General features: G+C 34.7%; 1 protein-coding gene and 1 long non-coding RNA gene across 9 annotated transcripts in view; one reads left to right on the top strand and one right to left on the bottom strand.

Moving 5' to 3' along the window:
* Nucleotides 1-24553, bottom strand: part of VPS13B (vacuolar protein sorting 13 homolog B) — a 795663-nt gene that overhangs the window by 315648 nt on the left and 455462 nt on the right. For 6 of the 8 annotated variants that reach the window (XM_040494096.1, XM_040494094.1, XM_040494093.1 and 3 more), the window contains one exon: nt 20459-20570. In XM_040494096.1, coding sequence (XP_040350030.1) covers nt 20459-20570 — 112 coding nt within the window. Of the gene's footprint in view, nt 1-5320; nt 5983-20420; nt 20571-24553 lie in introns of those variants that run through there. The other 2 variants (XM_040494097.1, XM_040494098.1) reach the window with 2 other exon arrangements.
* Nucleotides 612-20600, top strand: LOC121042769 (uncharacterized). Its single transcript, XR_005796433.1, has 3 exons — nt 612-1754; nt 10206-10333; nt 20417-20600. It is a non-coding gene; the product is annotated as an uncharacterized LOC121042769 (long non-coding RNA).

Below are 24553 nucleotides of genomic sequence, written 5' to 3'. Positions count from 1 at the left end.
CACACACACACACACACACACACACACACACACACACACACACACACCAGAATAAAGCATATATTTCCTGAGCACCACCACTGTTGAGTGCTGAATAACTAATGGGCGACCTAACGATTTCATACTAAGAGTATAAAAAAGAGCCCAAAAGCAAATATAAATGTCATAGAAAAGATAAATATGAAAGAATAAAGAACATATTTTCATATATTTTACATTAAGGAGACAGAAAAAAAAAACCCTAAAAATTTAAAACATTATCTGAAGACTTAAAGAATGGATATAAAGCTACCATTTTTTCCTACTTTTTAAAACTGCAGTTAGAGAATTCAAATTAGTCTAAAAAATCTAGAAAATATCCACCAGTAAAAACAAGGAAAATAACTTCCCATAGACCAATGATCACAGGTAACTACCTTTGACAATCTGGTGTATAACAATCCAGGGTATTTTCTTCTTCTTTTTTAAAATTTTTATTTATTTTTGAGAGAGAGACACACACACACCCCGTGTGAGCGGGAGGTGGGGGGGAACTGGGCAGAGAGGGAGAGACAGAATTGGAAGCAGGCTCCAAGCTCTGAGCTGTCTGCAAAAAGCCTGACTAGGGGCTTGAACTCACAAACCATGAGATCATGACGTGGGCAGAAGTCAGATGCTTAACCAACTGAGCCACCCAGGTGCCCCAGGGTATTTTCCATTAATATGTAAACATGTATGTAGATAAGCTCTTACTCTATATGCAGTTTTAAAAATGCTTTTGTTCACTTACCAAATACCTAAAGCATATTTCATGTTAATAAACAGGCACACGTATCATTTTTTTGTGATGATGGTCACTTAGAATTTCACTGCATGTATACACCATTATTATATTAACCTGTCCTCTACAGCTGAGCATTTAGATGTTTATCAAATTTTGCCATATATATAATCAGCCACTGTTCCTCATTTATGTTTGAAACGCAGCCTAAAGCTATAGTGGTTTAGCACTTCACTGCTCTAGGTGATCTTAGAAGAGTAAGGAGCATGTGTAATTGTCAATTTTGTTTCATTAAAAATGTATAATAGTGCTGATGGCGACTTTGTCAATACTTATTCTTAGTGCCTCTAAACCTCACATACCCAGGAAAACTACACTCTGAGGCTAGTTTATTTATATGCCTGTAGGAGACTGTGAGAAGAAAATGCTGATTTAAAAACCAGGTACATAAGGTAAAGTGAGGAAACATAAAGGGCTGTCTATGGTGATGTTACTATTGGCAGTCCCTAGCACTAAATCATCTCTTTCATGGCAATCAGTCCTTAGGAGGATTATCCAATTATGAAAAATAAATACCTTAATGAAAATGAGAGGTGGCAGTTTAAAAGAAAACAGTACCCTTAATTATAATAATGCTCCTAGGTATGGTTAATGACCCTATACATTAAGGAACATAGAACTTTAATGACCTGGACCACACCAGGGTCACAATTGGTAGCGGAACACTGATCAACATATAAAAGCCACCAAACACATGAAAGAAATTACAGTACATCACACATCAAACATTTTGGCCTGGTGCTTCCTTCCTCTAATCCTACTGGCAGGAAATGCTCTACATATCCTTTGAGGTGACCAGACACATTTAAAAGTAGTCCCTGGTTAAAAAAGCTCTTTGGCTACTGCAGTTTTCTCCAAAGAGGAGAGCGCCTTCTGCTCAGCACTGGTCCCTTCACTTCCACTTGAAGCACCTCAAAGGAGCTCCGCTGATGAGGTACTGTAACCACATCATGTCATTTCCTCTTCGCCTGGTTAAAATGTATAGAAAATAAATATAAAAAATGTTTTCATATTTTTATGAGGTAGTATCAGGCAAATTCACTCGCAAATATTATAGATTTAACTATTTTGTTTTGAAATATGTAAAGTAAGGTGAACATTATGTAAGCAAACACGTTTTGCCCTAAATCATCTTCTAAGTTAGCTTCTTATCAGAAAGTATTTATGGCACTATGAATAAATTTTAAGATTCTCTTTTTAATATTCCCATACTTAGCCTGGAACCTGAACAAATGATCCTGGCACACTATGCAAATTGAAGGCTGCTAAATTTCTGAGGATGAACATTTTCCAATAAATTCAGTTGGAAAAAAAATAGAGATCCAGATGGAAAGATAACTTTCCCTGAGAGTCATCTGTTCTGCTATTAACTAGTATTAAAAAAATCAAAACATATTTGATTTTACTGTGTTATTCTATGGTGTAAATATGTTCATAGTATATTTTGACATTTTTTTAACCAGGATGACAGGATATTAAGAAATGATCATATATTTCATTAACATCTACTCTGTCACCAAACTGAACCAATGACATTGCAATTCTTTAATTCTATGCATGTATTTTTTCCCTAGTTTTTGCATTATTCTTCAAGTTTTGTGGTACTATACCTCAGTTTTATCAGGTGTTCTTTAAAATCACCTGGAAATACTGAGGTTGTGTTTCACTGAACATCAGCTTCGTGACTTCTATTCAGAACTTAAATGACTGGTAATGTGTTCAATGCCACAGACATGCTGTCCATAGTGTGTTTGATAAGCTGACATGGGACAGGGATTCTTTTCACTGTTGTGTCAGTTTATCAAACCCATACCTGGACGACAGTCAATTCAGTTAGAGGACGACGGAGTCCTGGAATAAAAAGCAGCATTTCCTTTTGAGAAGCTATATACTCTGATGTACAAAACTCCTATGTATGTATGTATGTATGTATATGACAACGTGCACTAAATAACTGTAGCAATAAATAAAATTCATAGAAATTGGTTCAAAAGCTCACATTATAACCACAGTTATTGAAGTGTATCTTAGGAATATGTCTAATGAATAGAGTTGTCTATTAATAAAAATTTTTCATCTTCTTACATCGAGTTTATGTTTTTCTTACATTCTTTAAAGATTCACATGGAAAATCTGATATTAAGGTATGACCAAGTGAAGTTAAAAGTTGTACTTTAATTTGGATCAAAATCATTTATTTTTGAATTGTGTGATTTGACACTGGCTCACAAACTATGTTGATTTACACGTGATATAAGCTATGTGGAGAAAAAAATGTTTTCACAACTTATGTCAAAAAAGAATATATGATTATGGAGGTCAGAATAATGGTTATCTTTGGAGTGGAGGGCACGGGGTGGGATGGGAATGAGGAAAAGTTTCTGGAGTGGTGGGTGGTGGTACCTTGGCCATACCTACGTAAAAGTTCATCAAGCTTACACAAATAATTAATACACTTCCCTAAATTTAAGTTATAACTCAAGATAAAGATATGAAAAAAAGAACAAACTAGAAAAAAAACTAGCTATGTGCTAATTTTTATCTATTTTGGAATCTCATTTGTAATTTTTTCTACCTTTGTCAATGTGGATTAATTTTTAGGTATCTAGTTTTTGCTCAAAGCTCAATGTTAAAAATGATGGGCAAGAAAAGTATTTCAGATTGAGACAATATCTGTCTTCAGCACAGAGGATACAAGGTCTCCAAATAAAGGATAAATATTTCTAGCAGACAAAATAGGTACAATTGGACTGTTTAAGGACAGTGACCTCAGTCAATATACACTAATATAAGAAATAAAGATAAGTGTACATAGAAGCTGTTGTTTAAATTGGTACTTTAGAAAATAAAAACTTACTTGATCTCATGCAAAAAAACAAGTATTTTTTGGGTAATAGAATCTTATTTGTGGTTAGCAAGTCTTCTCATACAATGTGTAGAGGTAACTTATTATTAACCATACATATTAAATGAATGCATAGATGCCTTCTAACTTGATTTGTATTAGCTTCTACATTTATATAGAGAAGATAAAAAGGGCTTAGTAGACACTCCTAGTCAACACAGAGTAAAAGGGGTCTTCCTCAAGTTATAATTACAAAGCGAACACTACAGCTCGCTTTCACAAGTTTCTTAAACTCAAAGCTGGTCGAAGATTTTAATTTTTTTAAGTAAGCTCAAGGCCCAACATGGGGCTTGAACTTACAGCCCTGAGATCTTCCAAATGAGGCAGCCAGCCACCACCAGATTTTTAAAACTCCGTTTATCTGTTTATCTTCTATGCTCTATATCTACTCTTTAATTCATTCAGGGTGATGAACAGGGTACATTATATGAATAACTGTAAGAATAAACATGAGGGTTACTTTTTAGTTAAAATATTCAATCTTTGTTATTAATTGAGAAAAAATGTAATTCTTCCTGTACACCAGACACTTAGAGAATAGCAATTTTTACTGTTCTTTAAAGAATGGTCTTATGAGACAGTGGTTCTGTTAAATAGTCTTCCTAAGTATCTTAAAGGTAAACTATGCTCTCTCTTGCTTGTCTCTAAGCCCAGAAGTGTTCAGATAATAATTTCACATGATAATGTTAGTGCCTGAATGAAAATATACAATCAGAAGTGCATATATTATATATCCAGCATACTTTATATAACCAAAATGTATCTGAAAGAAATACAAGATAGATTTTCCAAGTTTATAATATAAAACTGTCATGAAATGAAACTAAACATATTCTATTATTGTGTAACTTCTTTCCAACATGAATTTCTAGTGTAAAGCATCTAAACATATCAATAAAAAGGGTTAAATACATGTAATATAACATTCCAAAATCTATGACAGTAAAACTTAGAGTCATTTCAACACTGTTATTGAGGTAGCTTTTGGCAACAAATAGAAATACATTCATGGAAACCTACATCCTGCTACAGGAAGCCACAAAAGACGCAGTAACATTGGTGAGGGCCAAATGTAAATCTGAAGCCTTCACACTAGATCAGCTGAAGAACACGACAGGGACTAAAAGTCTGCCAATAGTATTTATGAACAAAGCTTTTAGACAAGTTATTCTAAATACCTACTATCCCAATCTCTCTGATTTGCTAAGAGAGAGTTATCTGAAACCAACAGTAAGCATTATAGGATTAGGGACATAACGTCACCAGATATGAAACATATCTTGCCCCAAACCAAAACAATGGTTATTTTGAGAACATTCATACAGAAAGAAAATTAGAAAGAAATTAAAGGTTGGGAGGGGGAGGGCATAGTTTATGGAGATTTGTAAAATTTGATCTTTACAGTATATCTGGAAAATACAGCTCAGAGTTAGAGTAGAAGGTCAGCTAGGTTTTAAGTGAAATTGTAAAAGGACATAGAAGAGAAATACCAACCCTTGAATTGCACATTCATTAGGAATAAAGAAAGGCTATCATTAGTATTTCCAGAAAAAGAATAATCTCTTGTTTGTAAATAAAGACAATTTTTCAAAGCATACATGCACAGTTTTTAATCATATTAATCTCATCTATGAATTTCTATCGGTCATATTGTTTCAATTAACAATTGTTTGGGCCTATGTATATTGTTGAAATGTACATATAAAACAAGATTAACAAAATTAAGTTAGTCTCAACCATGAATTTCAATGGTTACATCAATTTAATGTTATTTCGTATCGGGAACATTAACCCTATGAAAAGCCAGAATCACCATTATAAGGTTAAAAATGACAAAAAGATACTGTCAAGGTTTTAATGTAGGTGAAATATTCTGTTGCATGCAAATGCCTGTCTCTTGGATTGCATCAAGGTCTATTTATTTAAAACCTTAAATGAGATACTTGAGTCCTGATTTTTACAAAACTGTAATTTAAAAAATAACTCATGTGATTGTATATCAAAGTCAAAAAAAATTAAGACTTTTTTTATAGTGGTTTAAAAAAAATTCGGCTTTAACAAGATTTCAGTAAAGCTTCCATTTAGAAAATGGGTATTTTATGTCAACACTTATGCTGCCAAAATTATCGCCATAAAATGAATTTTTGTAATGAAAGCTACATTTTCTTATCAATTATAAAAGAACAAGCATGTTTTCACACTTACTGTGGTGGGTGGTTAGCACATCAGTCTCACAGTGAGAAGCGGACAGCAACCACTATTGCACAAGTTGTCCATAAAAAAAAGCAAAAAATGGAACAAGTGTTGGAGGAGTACTACTAATGGAAATCTTCTAAGAGAAGATTTCTAAGATAAGCTGAAAATGAATTAGCTCCTCTAATGTTTGTAATTCCTTAAAAGTAAAATTCCATAAATGAAACCGCCACAGATTGAGTACACCTGTCAGAAGCCTCATTTATAAAAGATGTCTTTAAAATTTAGTCAAAATTGCCATGGAGTTTTCATATAATGCTTGTAGACAATTTTTAAGAGAATGAAATTCTCTATGGAGAAAAACTGAAACCCAATACTACATTCAATCAATTAAGTACTGAATGTACCAAAAAAGGATTAGCAAATGCCTGTAAAGAAGAAATGGCTGAAAAATTCAACAACTGGCAAAGTTTCTAAAAAGCTATGGGATAAATTAGTCACAGATAAAATCCCAGAAGGGACTTCAGAAGACCCACAAATATTTGTGGCTCCTACCAAGAGCTATATGCAGAACTTTACAAATGTCGAATTATAAGAAGAATATAGTTCTCTCAAGTAAATGATGAAGATTAAGAAACTTTGTAATTAAGAGTACAAAAGAGGGATGCCTGGGTGGCTCAGTCGATTAAGCATCTGACTTCAGCTCGGGTCATGAGGTTACAGTCTGTGGGTTCGAGCTCCATGTTGGGCTCTGTGCTGACAGCTCAGAGCCTGGAGCCTGCTTCAGATTTCTGTGTCTCCCTCTCTCTCTGTCCCTCCCCCGCTTGTGCCGTCTCTCAAAAGTAAATAAATAAACATTAAAAAAAAAAAGTAAAAAAGAAAAAATGTTTTGAGTATTTTAAAATTCTTTAATAAAATATTTTAGAAAAATGTATGAAGTAAATTTGATTGTTATAATCACTAGTTTCTTTTAGGGTAGATATTAAAATTTTTGTAAATTTTTAAACAATATGATAGAGCAATGACACTGGAAGTCTGTGTATAATCTTAAATGACTTCCTAATCTATATGTCTAATTCTATAAGCCCCATTTTCATATATGTAGCTTAAACACAGTATTTCTCAATTGCACAGGATGTGAGAGAAAAAAGCCCAAGGTACTAAAACTCCATATAATATGCTTATTTAACTTTGATATAACTTTTGCATATGAAAAATATGTGAACAAACAGAACACAGTTGTTTTAACAGAAGAAAATCAATACCTTCTTCTACACAATTTAAGAGAAAAGTTGTGATATGTAAGAATACTCTGGGAAGAAGAAACACAACAAAGAAAAAAGAGTTTCAACTTTTCCTTCTCTTTCATAATTTTGAGACAGAATTAAAGAAAGAATTATACTGAGGTAAACATTTATCATTATGTTTTATAATCACTTAAAATATCTTATGAAATAAAAATCACAGACATATACTGAGTTTATTAATCAGCAAATCTATGTTAATATTTACATCTGGTCATGATTCATTTCACAGTTCAAAACAGATGTGAGAAAAAGCTTGATGACAATCAAAATCATTAGCTAGCGATGTTAATGGGGAGATTTTATGTAGATCATATAGTAAGAAGTACAGCCTAATGAAAATTCTTTCAAAATAGATTTTATGTTCAAGAACATCCAAAGACCAAAGAACGCAAACACTAGGATTATAAGAGTTTTCATCATAAATTATGGCTCTAATAGCTGTAATATTAAGTCATCGTAGCTTGTAATATTTTAGGAAACCTAAGGAAAATGCCCTAAAACTTCTGCCTATTAGTTTGTTTCAATTTACTCACTGTTTTTAATTTTTATTTATATTTTTAATGTTTGATTTTGAGAGACAGAGAGAGAGAGAGAGAGAGAGAGCGCGCGAGTGAGCAGGGGAGGGGCAGAGAGAGAGGGAGACACAGAAACTAAAGCAGGCTCCAGGCTGTGAGCTGTCAGCACAGAGCCCGACGCAGGGCTCGAACCCACGAATCGTGAGATCGTGACCTAAGCCGAAGTCAGACGCTCAACCGACTGAGCCACCCAGGGCCCCTCCATTTACTCACTGTTAACAAGAATATTGTTAGAAAAAAAAACTAATATCTAAACACATAAAATTTAATGAAATATGAATGCAAAACTTCAAAAAAATTAAGTTCAACCTTAGCTATACACTGGTTAACTGTAAATTAAACTAAAACCAGCATCTTTTTTTTTTTTTAAAGATCTACTTTTATTTTCTTTTAATTTTTATTTAAACCCAGGTTAGTTAACATGTAGTGCAATGATGACTTCAGGAATAGAATTTAGTGATTCATCACTTACATATAACACCCAGTGCTCATCCCAACAAGCGCCCTCCCCTTAATGCCCATCACCCATTTAACCCATCCATCCACCCCATATACCCCTCCAGCAACCCTCAGTTTGTTCTCTGTGTTTAAGAGTCTCTAATGGCTCACAAATCAAAAAATTAAAGCTAGCATCTTATAAGAAACTCAGTAACAGGCAGCAAAATGTAGTGGTAAAGAGCATGGACAATGGAAACAGGTTCTGTCACTTATTTTATGCGTGACCCAGGAGAAATCACTTAATGTCTGTAGAATCAGTTTCTATGTCTAAAGTACAGACAATCATAATACTTGACTCTTATTACTTAAAGGTTATAGTGAAGTAAGCATTGCACTGAAACATCAAGTAGAATCCTTGACACAAGGGAAGCACTCACTAGATGTTAGCTATTACTGCCGCTGCTGCTGCTGTTAAATTGCAGAAAGGTACCTCAGGCACTGGTATTGAAGGCCAAAGAAAGAAGACATTCTAAGTAAAATAATTATGAATTTTTTTTGTTTTTTGTTTTTTGTTTTTTTAAAGAGAAGGATTAAAGCGAGACATTAAAAAGAAAGATGTGATTCTTAGGAATTTTTTTACGTTAATGATGTTGAACACCAAAGAAAAAGATTTTTCAAGAATTCATAACCTCTCCAATGTAAAGTTTTTATAATAAAAACTCCTTGAAAGGCTAATCTGGAAGATGAGTACATTTCAAGAAAATTGAAAATGCATATATAAAGAAGGGCCACAGCAAAGAACCTACTAAGCATTACTGGGGTAAACAAAATATATTCAATAATTTGAACAAGACTCTTATGTAAGAAAATGACAGCAAGACTTGAAATAGAGACTGAGGTCAGCTCACAGCAGAGGATGCATGTTTGGTTAAAAGAAATTTTGTCATGTTAAAACTTGAGCATTATTACAGATGCTGAGCAGAGTTTCAAAGTGGGACATTAAAGCCCAAATGCCTACAGTATTTTAATTCATACCGTAGTGACGACTGTGAGCCACTTGGGTCTTTTCAATTCACATGGTAACAAAGAACAGCTGTAATTATTTCAGTTTCCTATTGGTACTGATATATTTGTTCTTCAAAAACCACCCAGTAGCTATCTCACTGACAGAAACGACTCAATTTTCCTTTTACAGTTTCCCAGGTACAGTGATGTCTTGAAGTCTGGAAGTCTTCGTCACAATACGTTCTACAGAAGTTTTCACAGCGTTTTTAATAATGGAGAACATTTTGTTGGCTAGACACAAAAAGTAGTCTTTAAATAGATTCTTGATCTGTATCTAAAATGGTTCAAAAACAGGCAAGCATTTCTGAGTATGAGGACACTGAAGGGTGCCTACAACATACTGAGTTGAAACAAACCCAAGTTGCAGAACACTATTTAGACCCCATTTTTTAAGACAGGTAGAGCTGGCTTGTCACTCTCTTACAGACACACAGAAGTGGTCTAAAAAAGTGTCAACCTGTTAACAATGGCCACAAAGTAAGGAAATAGCCAGCAATCAGAATAAGCAGTGGGATTCTATTTTCTATAGCATATATTATTTAACTTAAACAATGAACACTACACTTTTATTTTAAAAACCTTAATATAGGCTTATTAAAAGAGTAAAATAAAGGTAGATTTACTATTAAAAAGGTATCATTTCAACAATTTGTTATTTTAAAAAAATTCTATTTTAACTTTTCATATTTTAATTTGATAACAAGACTACTAAATAATGATAAACTGAATTGTAAACAATTTTTTAAAGGATTTTTATGAAAGGATTTATATTTTATAAAAGGATTTATAAAAGGATTTTTAAAACCAGATCACTAAAACATACTGAAAAAATGATGCATTTACTTAAATAGACTCATGAATAACTAATGTCAATGTTTCTATTCTCTTCCACTTTTAAAAAGAAAAATCACTGAATGGAAATGAAGAATACTTTTTCCCTGTTCCTTCCTGTGAAACCTGTCTGGATGGAACTTCCGGAATCATTCTTTCCTCGTATCATAATTTTCAGAAGATGTACAGACTTAATGCCGTAAGGACACGAAAAAGTTTAGGGTGCAAGTTCATAACTTCTGATTTTGCTTATTTCATTAATCCAGGCTCTGTGGGAGGTGTTGTAGATAAAGTGTGAATTATTATGCTATTGAATGTATCAGAGCTTTACAATGTAATTTCATCGACTTGAATAATATGGTTGGGGTCTTGAGTTCAATGAAGGGAGGTACCATTAAGTCCTACTCAAAAGTACATTTTTAGCATTGGTGTTTAGCACTGTAGGCACTCAGTAGATATCTGCTGAATAAGTGAAATAATTAATATTTTAAAAATAAGTGAATTAAAGTAATAAATGAATTAATGCATGTATACATACATGAAATGTGATAGCATGAATGTCTCAAAAAATCCCTACTGTTCTAATGACTGATGTAGAGCTATTTATTCTATTTCTCTTATTTAAAAAAATAGTTAAACATCATTTAAAACAATAAAAATTAAGTTAAAATACTTGTAAGACTGTATTCAGGTTTATAGTCAATGAAATTTTTAGGTAAGTCCTAGGAAGTACAGATAATATAAATCCAATGTAATTTTCCTATAGTGAGTATACTATAGAATGGCATAAGGTCCTGACTGATACTTAATCCATTTTTTTTTTTTTTTTAGTAGAAACAAACATAAACTCAAGTTACTGAGCTGCAGATGATACACCAGCATTTGAAGAACATAGTTTCCAAAAATATATATAAATCATTCACATAAAAAAGTATAACTAAATTTATTAAATCATTAATGTGCTTAAGTTACAAACACATTTAAACAGTTTACTTCATAATGCTTATTTTAATTTCCTTAAATCAGCCTATGAAGGAACACTTTTCAGCATAGGTCATTCTTTTTTTTTAATCTGCCTTTTAACCTTTTATCCCTAAATGTTTCTCTGTTGCTCTTTAGCCAGAGACAAGAACCTGAATCATCTCTGAGGGAATGAGATTGTGTAAGATAGAGGGAAATCTATCAGGCCAAACTGTGTTTCAGAACTTCAGTGTAAGTCAGGGAAAAAAACAGTTGAACACATCATAGGAGAATCTCAGAAAGAGGTGAAAGGAAACTGGGAGATCACCTTATGCAGGAATTAGTAGTTGGAAACTAGAAAGATCAGTAGACTAAAAGGAGGAAGTAGGTAAAAACAGCAGAGGGTCAAGAGAGGAATTCATGAAAACATATAGCTGGGCATGAACACTGGATAAATAACATATATGCTCTGTTGTTTTCTAGTGGATCAGATCTTTTGAGACTAATGAGGTGCAAATTCATGTAAGTTGTCAGTAATTTAATACATGTTTTATTATTTTACATTTTCTGAATCATAGACCCCAAAAGTAACAACCACTATCAACTGCAAATCTGTAAAAACTCTGAACTTAAAAAAAGACTCCATTGAGGACGGTCTTGCTAGGGAACAGGAAAATGTGGGGATGAAAGATACTTCCTTGCTGTCACAGTGTTTGAATGTTTGGCATTAAAGATTATCAGCATTTATTAAAATATATTTTTTAAACCTTGTTTGTTCAAAAGATTTGGAAACCACCTAATCTGCTACACAAGGTGTGGCCCTTGAAGCAGCCCATCAATATCACCCAGCATCAGTGTTCTATGCAACCATGTGGGCGCTTGGTGGAAATAGGGAATTTCAGGCCCCATTCCAGACCTCCCAAGTCAAAAGCTGCATTTGAACAGATCCGCAGGTGATTTATAGATACATTCAGTTTAAGAAGCACTGGCCTAGGGGCTCCTGGGTGGCTTAGTCAGTTAAATGGTTAAGCATCCAACTTTGCCTCAGGTCATGATCTCACAGCTCACGGGTTCAAGCCCCACTTCCGGTTCTGTGCTGACAGCTCAGAGTCTGCAGACTGCTTTGGATTCTGTGTCTCCCATTCCCTCTGCCCCTCCCCTGCTTATGCTCTCTCTCTCTCAAAAATGAATAAACATTAAAAAAAAATTTTAAAAAGCAGCACTGGTCTAATTCAACATATAACCAACCCCTTCTTACCCTTCTACATGGTTGATCAGCCTCTGCTATGTCAGCAAGGGGGAGCTCAGTACCTCCTAAGATTGTCAACATTTCAAAAAAATGTAAATTCCTGTTCTCCACCTGCCAAACCCCAAACTAAATCCTCCCACAGTTTTCCTTCCCTCAGTTAATTTCATCTTTCCAGTTGCTTAGGCCATACAACTGAATTATCCTTATCTCCGTTGTCTCAAATTCCATGTGCAATCCATCTGCAACTTCTCCTGGCTCTACCACTAAAATATGTCCAGAATCTGACCACTTCTCATCACCTCCACAGCCACTACCATCAGCCAAACCACCATCATCTCCTGCCAAGATTCGTGCAACAGTCACAGACCCTTGCCCTTCCCTGCCTGCAGTCTATTCTTCACGTGTTGGCCTGAATTATCTGCTTAAATATAAACTGGATCCTGCCACTCCTCCAGCTCAAACTCTCTGAAGGCTTCTCATCTGATGAAGAAATCAACCCCTCAAAAATCAGAAAACTTTCATATCACATATTCGGTTAATTCAAATGACAGAAATAATCCTTAACATGACTCCTTTAGAGATCAATGTCAAACTCTCATTTGTTCTTCTGAACTGTGACTCCTTTGTATTAAAGGCAGATTTCGCCTGTTTTCAAATGTATATTTTTAGTCCTTGCTGGTGATCCCTTCATGTCCTTTTGCAGGTAGATATCTGGTAAGCAACAAAATCATTATCTCAAAATTCTTCATGTGTTGATTATTTTCCTCCACAACCACCTCCCACTCAAAATGGTAGCCAAACGCCTCACAATGGCCTCTAAGTTTCCTCCATACTGTCTCTCACCACACTGATTCAGGCATATACTGCTTCAGCTGCCACTGGCTTCATTTGTACACTCCTGTTCCAGGATCCTTATGCTTTCTCAGTGAGCCATTCCTTCTCTTATTAGGCCATGATGTCCATCTCTAACTCCCCATTTTCTGTCTTCTTCCCTGCTTCCACAACAAGTATTATAGAATATTTTAAATTTGTGACTGTCTCCCCCATTAAATAGAAGTTCCATAAGACCAAGGCTTTTTTTCTTTGTCTTGACACTCATCCAATACCTAGAAAGGTGCCTAATGTGCAGTAGGCTCACAAAAAAACATTTGTTAAATAATGAATAAAGAACAAATAGCCCCATTGTTATTACTTTTATAACTGAAAGGTCTTCATTCCATTGAGCTGCAAGTTGTCATTGTAATATTCACTAATTTAATGATCTTAGGTCTGTTCTTAGCTTCAGAAGGAATAAAACTATTCCCTGTGACACATGACAGGTCAAGTATTTAAAGAATGGTCCTATGTCCCCTAGTTTTCTCATCTTCAGATTTAAGATCTTCAGTTATTTCAGTCTTACTATTGTTCCTTCAAAGTTTGTTTTTTTTTTTTATTGGTTGCATTTAGGATTTTTTTGAATTTTCACATACATATTTTTAATTTTTTTATTTTTATTTTTTTAATGTTTATTGTATTTTTGAGACAGAGAGAGTCAGCGTGTGAGCGGGGGAGGGGCAGAGAGAGAGACACACAGAATCTGAAGCAGGCTCCAGGCTCTGAGCTGCCAGCACAGAGCCCGACGTGGGGCTCAAACTCATCAACTGCGAGATCATGACCTGAGCCAAAGTCGGACACTCTACCGACTGAGCCACCCAGGCACCCTGAGAATACTCAACTTTTTAAAGGTAAAGGCCTCTCCTTTCTCCCAGGTACAGACATATTTTAGACCTGCGAACCTGTGCTGGGGGAGACAGATGTTGCATTCTCTCTCTCCTTGCTCAGCATTCTCCCTCAGCCCATCAGGGAGGAGTCTCTTTATTTTTGATTTTCAGTAAATTGACCATATTGTCCCTGGATGTAGTTTTCTTTGCATATATTTTGCTTTTATTGAGGATAGGGTACTAGGTTTCTTGGGCCTGCTGGTTAATGAGTATTGTTAATTTTAGAAAACTCTCAAGGGTTATCCTTTTAGTTATGCCTTTTGTTGTTCTTTCTCCTACTTACACATACATTAGACCATGTGGCAGTGACCCACATGTTTTTCAGTGTTCACTTTTTCCTCCTCTCTGTGCTTCAGTTTGGATAATTTCTATTTCGCTATGTCTAAATTCACTAAATCCTATCTTCTGCTTTGCCCATTTGCTGTTATAGCTATCCAATGACTCCTTAATTACAGATAGTGTATTTTTCAGTTTTAGAATTTAAAAATTTTTTTTTCAACGTTTATTTATTTTTGGGATAGAGAGAGACAGAGCATGAACGGGGGAGGGGCAGAGAGAGAGGGAGACACAGAATCGGAAACAGGCTCCAGGCTCTGAGCCATCAGCCCAGAGCCTGACGCGGGGCTCGAACTCACGGACCGGACCGCGAGATCGTGACCTGGCTGAAATCGGACGCTTAACCGACTGCGCCACCCAGGCGCCCCATCAGTTTTAGAATTTTAAATAGACCTCGTTTCTATGAACTCTTTATCTTTTCAACATTTTAAAAATACTATTAACAATTATTTAAAACTCCTGTCTACTTATTCCAACATCTCAATCATCTGTAGGTCTTCTTCTACGAGCTAAATTTTCTCCTGATAATGGATCTAATTTCCTTGCTTCTTTGATATTTTATAATTTTTGATTATGTATTGGACATCATATATAAAAAGACTAAAACAAGTTAAGTTATTTCCCCTAGAGAAGACACACATTTTCCTGCCAGGCAGGATGGGTAAGCAGGGGATAATTTTGATTCAATCATTAACTGAGCTAAGTTGGGGTTGGTTTACAGCTTTAAACTTAATTTGCCTCTGGTTTCAAAGGTCCCAAGGGCAAGACTTGTCCTGTGTTTGTTGTAGGCCTCTCCTAGTAGACTTGTACTATATATATATGAAATATAATGCAAGACACAAATGTGAACCACCTCTGTAACTTAAAATTTGCTAATAGTTACACTGAAAAAAGGCTTAAAAATACAGTGGGAAAGAGTTGTAATAATGTATTTAACTCAACACATCCAAGTATTGCTATCATTATATAAAATCAACATAAAGATTAAGGAGATATTTTATTAATTATTCAAAATATTGTGTATATTTTATACTTCTAGAACATCTCAATTTGGACTAGCCACATTCTTTTTTTAAAGGATCTTATCTTACCTGATCTTAGAGAGTGCCAGCAGAGGAGAGGGGCAGAGGAGGGGGATTAGGGGAGGGAAGGGAGAAGAAGTGCGAAGGAGGGAGAGGGAGGGAGAAGGAAGGAGAAGGAGGAGGCTGGGGGGAGGGAGGGGGAGAGAAGGAGAAGAGAGGGAGAGAGGGAGAGGGGGAGGGAGGGGGAGGGAGGGGGAGGGAGGGGGAGGGGGGGAGAGAGGGAGAAGGAGAGAGAGGGAGAGGGAGAGAGAATGAATCCCAAGAAGGCTTCACCCTCAGCACAGAGCCTGACGTGGGGTTCGATCCCATGACCCCAGGATCGTGACCTGAGCCAAAACCAAGAGTCCATCATTTGACCTGCTAAGTGACCCAGGTGCCCCTGGACTAGCCACATTCCAAAAGCAGAAAAGCCATAGTAGTTAGTGACTACTGTATTGAAGAGTACACCTCCAACATGGCTTTATCTTTTAAAGAATGTGAAACTTTGTGATACTCAATTTCTTCTTACCAGCTCCCTCTCCCCACCCAACACTCAAAAAAACAAAAACAAAAACAAAAAAACAAAACAAAAAAAACCACTATGGATGACTGTGTGTTTGGGGTTCCTCCAGATTCCAATGTGTCACTCTAGCTCATGACCAATAAATGTCCCTTGATTTATTCCTTTCCACAATAAAATATCCCTGCTTATAGCAGATAAGGCAAATAATTCCAAAGGTGAAAAGTGCATCCAGTCTCCATACACCTAGAACAGGTATTTCTCTTTCTGGAATTTAATTCCTCTGGACCAATTTGTGACATCAATCTTTGATTTAAAACGATCGGCTCTATTGAGATACAATTTACATCCAATAAAATTGATCTTTTTGAGGTGTATAATTTAGTTTTTTGTATATTCTCATTGCACTCACTATACGTCACTCACTGTACAAGTACTCACTGGACAAATTATTGTACATCACCACTATCTAATTCTAGAACACTACTATCACCCCAAAAAGAAATTCTATACCCATTAGCAGTCATTCTTCTCTTCTGTCTTAGCAACCACTCTTCTACTGTCTCAATGGATGTGTCTGTTCTGGTCATTCCATTTAAATATAAATAGAATCATATAATATGTGGCTTTTTTGTCTGGTTTCTTTTACTTTGCATGTTTCCAAGGTTGATCTATGTTAAAACATAGACTTTATTCCTCTCTATGGCAGAATACTATTCTATTACATGAGTATACCACATGTGTTTAGCCATTTGTCAACTGAAAAACCTTTGGGTATTTTCCACTTCTAGCTATTATGAGTAGTGCTGCTACGACCACTGTGGGTATGCGTTTGTGTGACACAGTTTTCAATCACCTTATGTTTAACCTTATGAGGTGTTTCTCGCAGTAGCAGCACTATTTTACATTCCCACGGAAATGCATGAGGGTTCCAATTTCTCCACATCAGTTGTCTTTTTTATTATAGCCATCCTACTGGGTATAGTTTTGACCTGCATGTCTCTAATGACTAATTGGGTTGAAAATCTTAACACATGCTTATTGGCCATGTTTCTATCTTCTTTGCATATTTATCTATGCAAATCCTTTGCCCATTTATTAATTGGGTTGTTCTTCTATTATTGGCTGTAAGAGTTCTTTATGTATTCTGGATACAAGTCTCTTATCAGATATATGATTTGTAAATATTTTCTCATTCTATAGACTGTCACTTTCTTGACAGAGTTCTCTGTAGCACAAAAATTTACAATTTTGATAAAACTGAACTTACCTATTTTTTTTCTTTTGTCCCCTCCTCAGCTTTTGGTGTCATTTTAAAGAAGCCATTACCTAATCCAAGGGCACAAAGATTTATTCCTTTCCTTCCTCCTATAAATTCCAGAATTCTACTTCTTATATTTATATCTCTTATATTTACATCATAATTTTTATGTATGGTATAAGGTAAATGTCCAAATTCATGTAAATATTCAGTAGTCCGAATACTATTTGTTGAAAAGACTGTGCTTCACTACTGAATTATCTTGGGTTATCAAAAACCAATGGATAGTAAATGTGATGGTTTGTTGGTGGAATCTCAATTCCATTCATTTATATGTATCTATCCTCATGCCAGTATTCCATTGTCTTGATTACTACTGTTTTATCCTAAGTTTTGAAATCAGGATGTGTCCACCTTCCAACTTCTTCTTTTCCAGTATTGCTTGGGCCTATTGAATTTCCATATGAATTTTAGGACCAGTTCTGTCAATCTCTGCCAATAAATTAGCTGAAATTTTGATGTGTGGATTATGATGAATGCAAATTATTTGGGCGAGTACTGCCATCTAACATTAATTAAGTCTTCTGATCTATGCACATGGGATATTATTTCATGTATTTAGATCTTCTTAAGATTCTTTGTACATAGGATATGATTCCATGTATTTTAGATCTTTAATTTCTTTCACCCACGTTTTGTAATTTTCAAAGGGTTAAGTTTTGCACATCTTTTGGTAAATTTATTCATAAGTATTTAATTCTTTCTGATGCGATTATAAATGTAATTATTTTCTTAATTTCACTTTTAGGTAGTGCATAGCTTACTGTTACTATGAGCTGACTTTTATAATTTGATTTTGTATCCTGCAACCTTGCTGAAGTTACTTGCCCAAAAGTTTTCCAGTGGATTCCTTAAGATTTGGTATATACAAGATCATGTCATCTACAAAAAGACAGTTCTACTTCCTCCTTACAATCAGGGTGTCTTTTATTTCATTTTCTTGCCTAACTGCCCTAGATAGAACCTCTAGTGTAAGGCTACATAGAAGTGGCAAGAGCAGATATCCTTGTCTTGTTCCTGATCTTAGGGAGAAAGCAAATAGTTTTTCACCATCAAATATGTTAGTTATGGATTTTTATAGATGCCACTGATCTGGTTGAGGAAGTTAGAAAAGTCAAGAGAGAAATAAAAAAAACACTAAGAGCAGATTAAAAGAAAGAGGAAGTAAAAATATGCAGTGGGAGAGTGCAGTGACTAAATGATATGATCAAGGAGAGGGACTAAATGATAGAAATACAAATCTAAAAACAGTTCTGAAAGGAATTCATAAAAAAAAATTCTGAAATGCTCTGCCTTAAGTGTATGCTTTTGGAAAATCATGCAAAAATTCTGTGCACCTTGGTTTGTCAATTATAAAAAAAACTGGGGCATTTATTCTATAAAGTACCTTTTTTGTACTTTGTATGTACTTAGTACATATTTTTATATATTTTGCATGTTTCAGGATATGAGGCACTGAAGATCTAAAAGAGATACTATGTTATTTACACTTAATTCACTTTTTGGCTTTATATTTCCATATTCTACAAAATAATTCAGGTAGCGAAACAGGGAAGGAAACGAGATAGGGAAAGAAGGTAGAAAGTAAAGAAAAAGAAATATAGAAAAGGAAAAGATAAAGAATAAAGATACAGAAAGGGAAGGAAAAAATAAGCATGAAGAAAATATGGAAAGTAAATACGGACAGCGACTGAGAAAAAATAGTTCAAGGACAATGAGAAGAAAGCAATGACAAACAGGCCTAAGGGAGCCATATCTTCACAAATGACTTCTAAGGAGCCAGAATGTGGACAGGGCAGAGGAGGAAAGGAGTTCACTTTATTGATGGTGATAAGATCTTTTAATAGAAAACATATTTCTTTCACCATAAGTAAGACCCTCTTTGAGGGCCGCTTACTTACACCTGAAAACCTTTTCAAATGTTAGAAGATTAAATTATTTTCGCCCAGAAAAAATTCTACTGTAATCCTTCCCCTAGATACTGAGAGAGTAAACAGTTATGAGTTGTGATCTTGTGTCTACCATCATCACTTAACCAGAGACAGCTATTGTTTTGGATCCTCAGTTTCCTTATCTATAAAATAAGGCAGCTGGATTAGAAAATTCCAAAGGCCTCCTTCAGTTCTCACATTCTGAGATTCTACGTAAGCTAGCAAAATAAGAACTTATTTAAGGGATGAATACTATAAGCTACCAACAAAAGTAATACAAGAAAGAGAACATGATATGTAATTCAAAAGAAAAAAATATCAAATAATGGAAAAATTTGAGACAATCAAATCCCTAGGTCTGCTTAAAGTAAAAATTGCTATCAACCTCTAGGTGGTAAGTGCATTACAAAGATCAGAATCTTTCCTAACGGTAACATTTCTTGGAGAACAGTAGGAATTTATTTTTAAAAGAATGACACCACCTCATCTGAGAAGCAGACCAGCAGGATGAATAAGAAGACACTTGTTCATCTGTACTTCTGTGATTTTTCTCACTTGGTATTATTTGCAACTGCACTTTTATGTCTGACAGCAGTGCCAGTATGAATGATGTATTATTTTTATCATGTTGATTACACATGTTCACCAGTTTAGTTGTCCATATATGCTTGGTGTGGTTTGCAAATACTCAGTGACAAAATCCAGAGCATGGCATTTTCACAGAAAGTGTTTACTGTGAAATTTCTCCTTAGAAGTTTGCTTTTCTTTACAGCTTTGATCCACATGACATCCACAGACCTACGTTTCAAATAATGGCTTTTAGTTAAATTAAGAAAATGACTGCAGTAGGATGTGGTAGTTCTGGAGCGAACCTCAGTTTCTTATGTGATTAGAGATTTGGTCAAATTTAAAGTCTGCTAAAATTTTCCAAACTGCGCTTCTTCAGTTTTATGGGGCCTCGGTACTTACATTCTGTTATTCATCAACACTTCACAGAAATACTTGATTTGTCTGAATGAATTTAAAAACCCACAACTGAAGAAAATCAGAAAAACCTGGTTTTAAATATCAAAAGATCCCAAATGAAAAGTATTTCTACAGGCCACACTAAGCAAGTTTTATTGATCAGTGTACTTCTTTGCAGGATGAAATTGCTGCAAGATCGAAGATAACAAAATAAACTTACTGGTAAATATCTTTCCTGAGGACAGTTCTGCCAAGGGGATTGTCAGCTTGGGGAGCCATAGCAACAGAGCCAATCTTCAAAACCATGGTGTCTTCTTTTGCTGCCTGATTAACTGTAATAAAAGAAATTGATTCATGAGGTATTCAGTGGGTCTGTGTGTACTTTATGCATATGGAGAAATCTAAATAATGGGTAGAGACACATGAAGATAAAACCAATAAATGAGGGCAAGGAAAAAATTATGTGAAAAATAAAAATATTTGAGGCTTTTGAGAACTACTTCCTTTATATCCCATTAAGTAATTTTCTGTTGTGCACAATTAAAATGATAATTAAAAAACCCAACAACTCCATCCCAACATTAAAACATACGATGTTAACTACGTATGAGTAGTGTTAAAGTAGTATGTTTCTCAAATTTCATAATCTTATGCTACTACATCTTTCTCCCAAGTACTGTCAGCCCTGGGTTTTTGACACTGCCATTGCAGTGTATGCATATATTATTGTCAACAAAGATATTAAAGGTCACTACAAGGTCAGTGACAGATTCTCAAACCATTTAAATCTACATGACAAATAATAATTAAATACAATACACACACACATATGTACACACATGGTCACAGCACTTCAATTTCTGACTTCTAACATGTCAGAAATTCCAAAAGAAATATAATGGCTGCCAACAGTAAAGAAAAAAACAAAACAGGTAATTGTTTAATATACAAGGACATTTCAACGTGTTATTCTAGGCACTTTTTAATTTAAGTAATTTCTACTGTGAAATTGCTTGAGAAATAATTTCATACCTATGTAAAACTTCCACCTCCTAATGGAATCTAACACTAAGGTAAGTAATCTCAGAAAACAATAAAAAATGAAAAACAATATATATATATATATATATATTTAAATTCTGATCCTTTGTATTGAATAAAGCAACAGTATTTTGCCATGTTCTTATAAAGTTTAACAATTTTTCTGGAAATCACTGGCTAATTCAATGTCTTTTCTAAGGACCATTTGAAAATGGATAAGGGTTCTTCATGGCCCCATTAATTTATATTAATATAAATTTATATTCTACTCCCTCTTGTCCCACAGATGATGCCATTGTAGTAGCTTTCAAAAATTGTTTAAAATTGCTAACAATATACAACTTTGTGGCTTTTGAAGAAAACACATACTCAAACTCATCGTTTCTCCCAAGAAACTATCATCTGCCACAAATGGAACAGAACAGGACTGCCTGCAAGACCTCGGGAATATCCTGAACAGAACACGCCTACAAAGGCATACAATCCATATTTCCCAAACTGTGGTGCCCAAAGAATGCAAAAGCTAAGAGATTATTTCCAGCTGCTTCAGCAGTACACTCAGTATGGTCTGACTTAGATTAGACTAAAAAAGAAAGTCAGAATTAAGAAAATCAGAAAAAGTTAGAAGAAAGATACTCAGGAAAAGAAGGAACCAGGATAAGATGTACATAAAGGGAATGGCAAAACAGCTGGGAGGTGGGGGTCACAAGGACAGAAAAAGGGGGAAAAAGAGATGAGCTATCATAATAAATATTAGCATGTGGATGGTGCAATAAAGACAGTACTTTTAAATGTCCACAGCAAAAAAGATCAAATAGAAAACGGCTTCTCATGCAGCTGTACTCTTTTCAAATGACTAGAGGTCTGGTTTGATTATAGGTCCTTATACTATGAACATTGTTTACATTTCACAGATCTTGCATTTTATGCCAAGCTTATCAAATAGTTCCATGTGGGGAAAACCTCTGATTAAGCAGCAGGCATCAATTAAATCAATAAATAGTAAGTCTAGAGAATAGACCATACCACAAAAGTGCAATTAGTATACTTGCTAACTGTTCTTCCAGGTTACAGATACTACTCACCATATGAAAGTCTGAAATGTAATAGAAACACTGCAGTAAATGAGGTACATATGGAAGAAAAATGACGTACTTGGTGTTACATACAAAGCCAGATCCAAGAACAGAATTCTGTTTCTGTTAGAGCCAAAAGTGTTCTCACTAGATTATACTGACTATAAAGTTTTAATAATAAAGAAAAGCACTGAATGCAGATCATTCACAAACTAAATAAAAATAATCAATTTTATTATAGAAAGTATTTAGCTTATCAAAATGTACCTTTGAGATAGAAGAAAAAATAATAAAATATGTATTTATATAAGAAAGTGCTTTGATTCAGTTCTTTAGTTACTTTATAATTAGAAAAAAGTAAGCTTCCCCTTTTTTGGTTTATTTCACCTGCATTTAATAGTTGGACCATATGAGGAAATGTTCCCTCTAGATGCATTTTCAACATGAAAATGAATGCCTTCCTTCTTTGCTTAAACTGTATTTTTAAAAATTTAGGCTCATGCGGAACTACTTACTCTAGAAGACTCATGTTAGATCCAAAAAACAGTCCTCTATTCTGAAATAAATAGCTTAAACTGGAAGTCAAACACCTGTAGATTCAGGATCTTGATAATGATTGCACATAATGCAAACAATATTCAAGTTGAAAACCAGACTTTCAGTATCATTTGTTTAAATAAAATATTAGAATGTTAAGTATATTTTTCTTATTATTAACTGATTTTACACATGAACTATTAAAAACTTTTACAGTTAATGTAATGTGAAATATAAGTCTGAAAGATTGTAACTTTTCTTGGTGCAAGAAGAGTGTGTATTGAAAATGAAAACGTTACGAACAACTTTGAAATTATGAGCTTAAGTGACCAGAACCTGAAGTTTAAATAAAGAGCAGAATTTTCATGCAATTGTTGGATAACATAAGACTGTTATTTATAAATAACTTTTCATAAATCCAGCAAGAAATAAGTGTTTCAGAGACTTCTTCCTTTAGGATTCTCAATATAAACTCAACAGAATAAAACATCTCAAGTCCCAAGAGTATTTGAACTTGCCTCTGTGCAATGTTACACTTTTATAAACCCCTAATTGTAGTGACAACCCTACACAAAGCTATCATGGGTGAATTAATCATTTGAATTAAGAGCAGCAATGATGAAAGACGAAGTGTCAAAAAACATGTAGAATGTGCCAAAAGTTTTGAATATTTGGCATGCAATATAACTACAGAAGGCTATCTACCTACCTACCTACCTACCTACCTACCTACCTACCTACCTACAAGATATATCTATATAAATTATAGACAGGCACATTCTAGAAAGTCATTACTTCTCAGAGATAGTTTATAGATATAAGTACAGCTGACCCTTAAACAACAAGGGTTTGAACTGTGCAGGTCTGCTTATATGTAGATTTTTAAAAATAAACATATTAGAAAAATTTTGGAGACTGGAGACAATTTAAAACAACGCTGATGAGCTGTGTAACCCAGAAATACTGAAAAAGTTTAGAAAAAGTTAGGTACTATTGTAAGAATACTGCATAGAATACATATGACATATAAAAATATGTGTTAACTGACTGTGCTATTGGTAAGGCTTCCTATCAACAGTAGGCAATTAGTAGTTAAGTTCTGGAGGAGTCCAAAGTTATACGTGGATTTTCAACGGGGGCAAGGGGGCTTGGTGCCCCTAACCTCCGCATTGTTCAAGGGTCAACTATATAGGTATAAGATATATACATGTAGATATAAATACAGATATACACATAGACATAGACACACACAGAGGCAGAGGGAGAGAAGAAAAGAGAAGAGATACATGCAATACAACGTAGTCCAGACAAAAGACTTAATACACAAAGAGTTCTTACTCATTGATAAGGAAAAGATGAGCAACTACCTAGAAAAAGAATGCAATTTTAATTAATGAGACTGACAAAAACCCAAAACTCTGTTAGAATCAGAGTAAGGAAATAGTAAACTGGTGCAGCTATTTAGACAGGCAATTTGACATCCCTTAACATCTTTTTTTTTTTTTTTTTAGAATTTTTTTTTTCAACGTTTATTTATTTTTGGGACAGAGAGAGACAGAGCATGAACGGGGGAGGGGCAGAGAGAGAGAGACACAGAATCGGAAACAGGCTCCAGGCTCTGAGCCGTCAGCCCAGAGCCTGACGCGGGGCTCGAACTCAGG

The sequence above is a fragment of the Herpailurus yagouaroundi genome, unplaced genomic scaffold (assembly GCF_014898765.1).
Source record: "Herpailurus yagouaroundi ecotype Mexico unplaced genomic scaffold, PumYag 186, whole genome shotgun sequence".
NCBI lineage: Eukaryota > Metazoa > Chordata > Mammalia > Carnivora > Felidae > Herpailurus > Herpailurus yagouaroundi.
The sequence above is the reverse complement of the archived record's forward strand: the minus strand, read 5'-3'. Positions and strand labels throughout refer to the sequence as shown.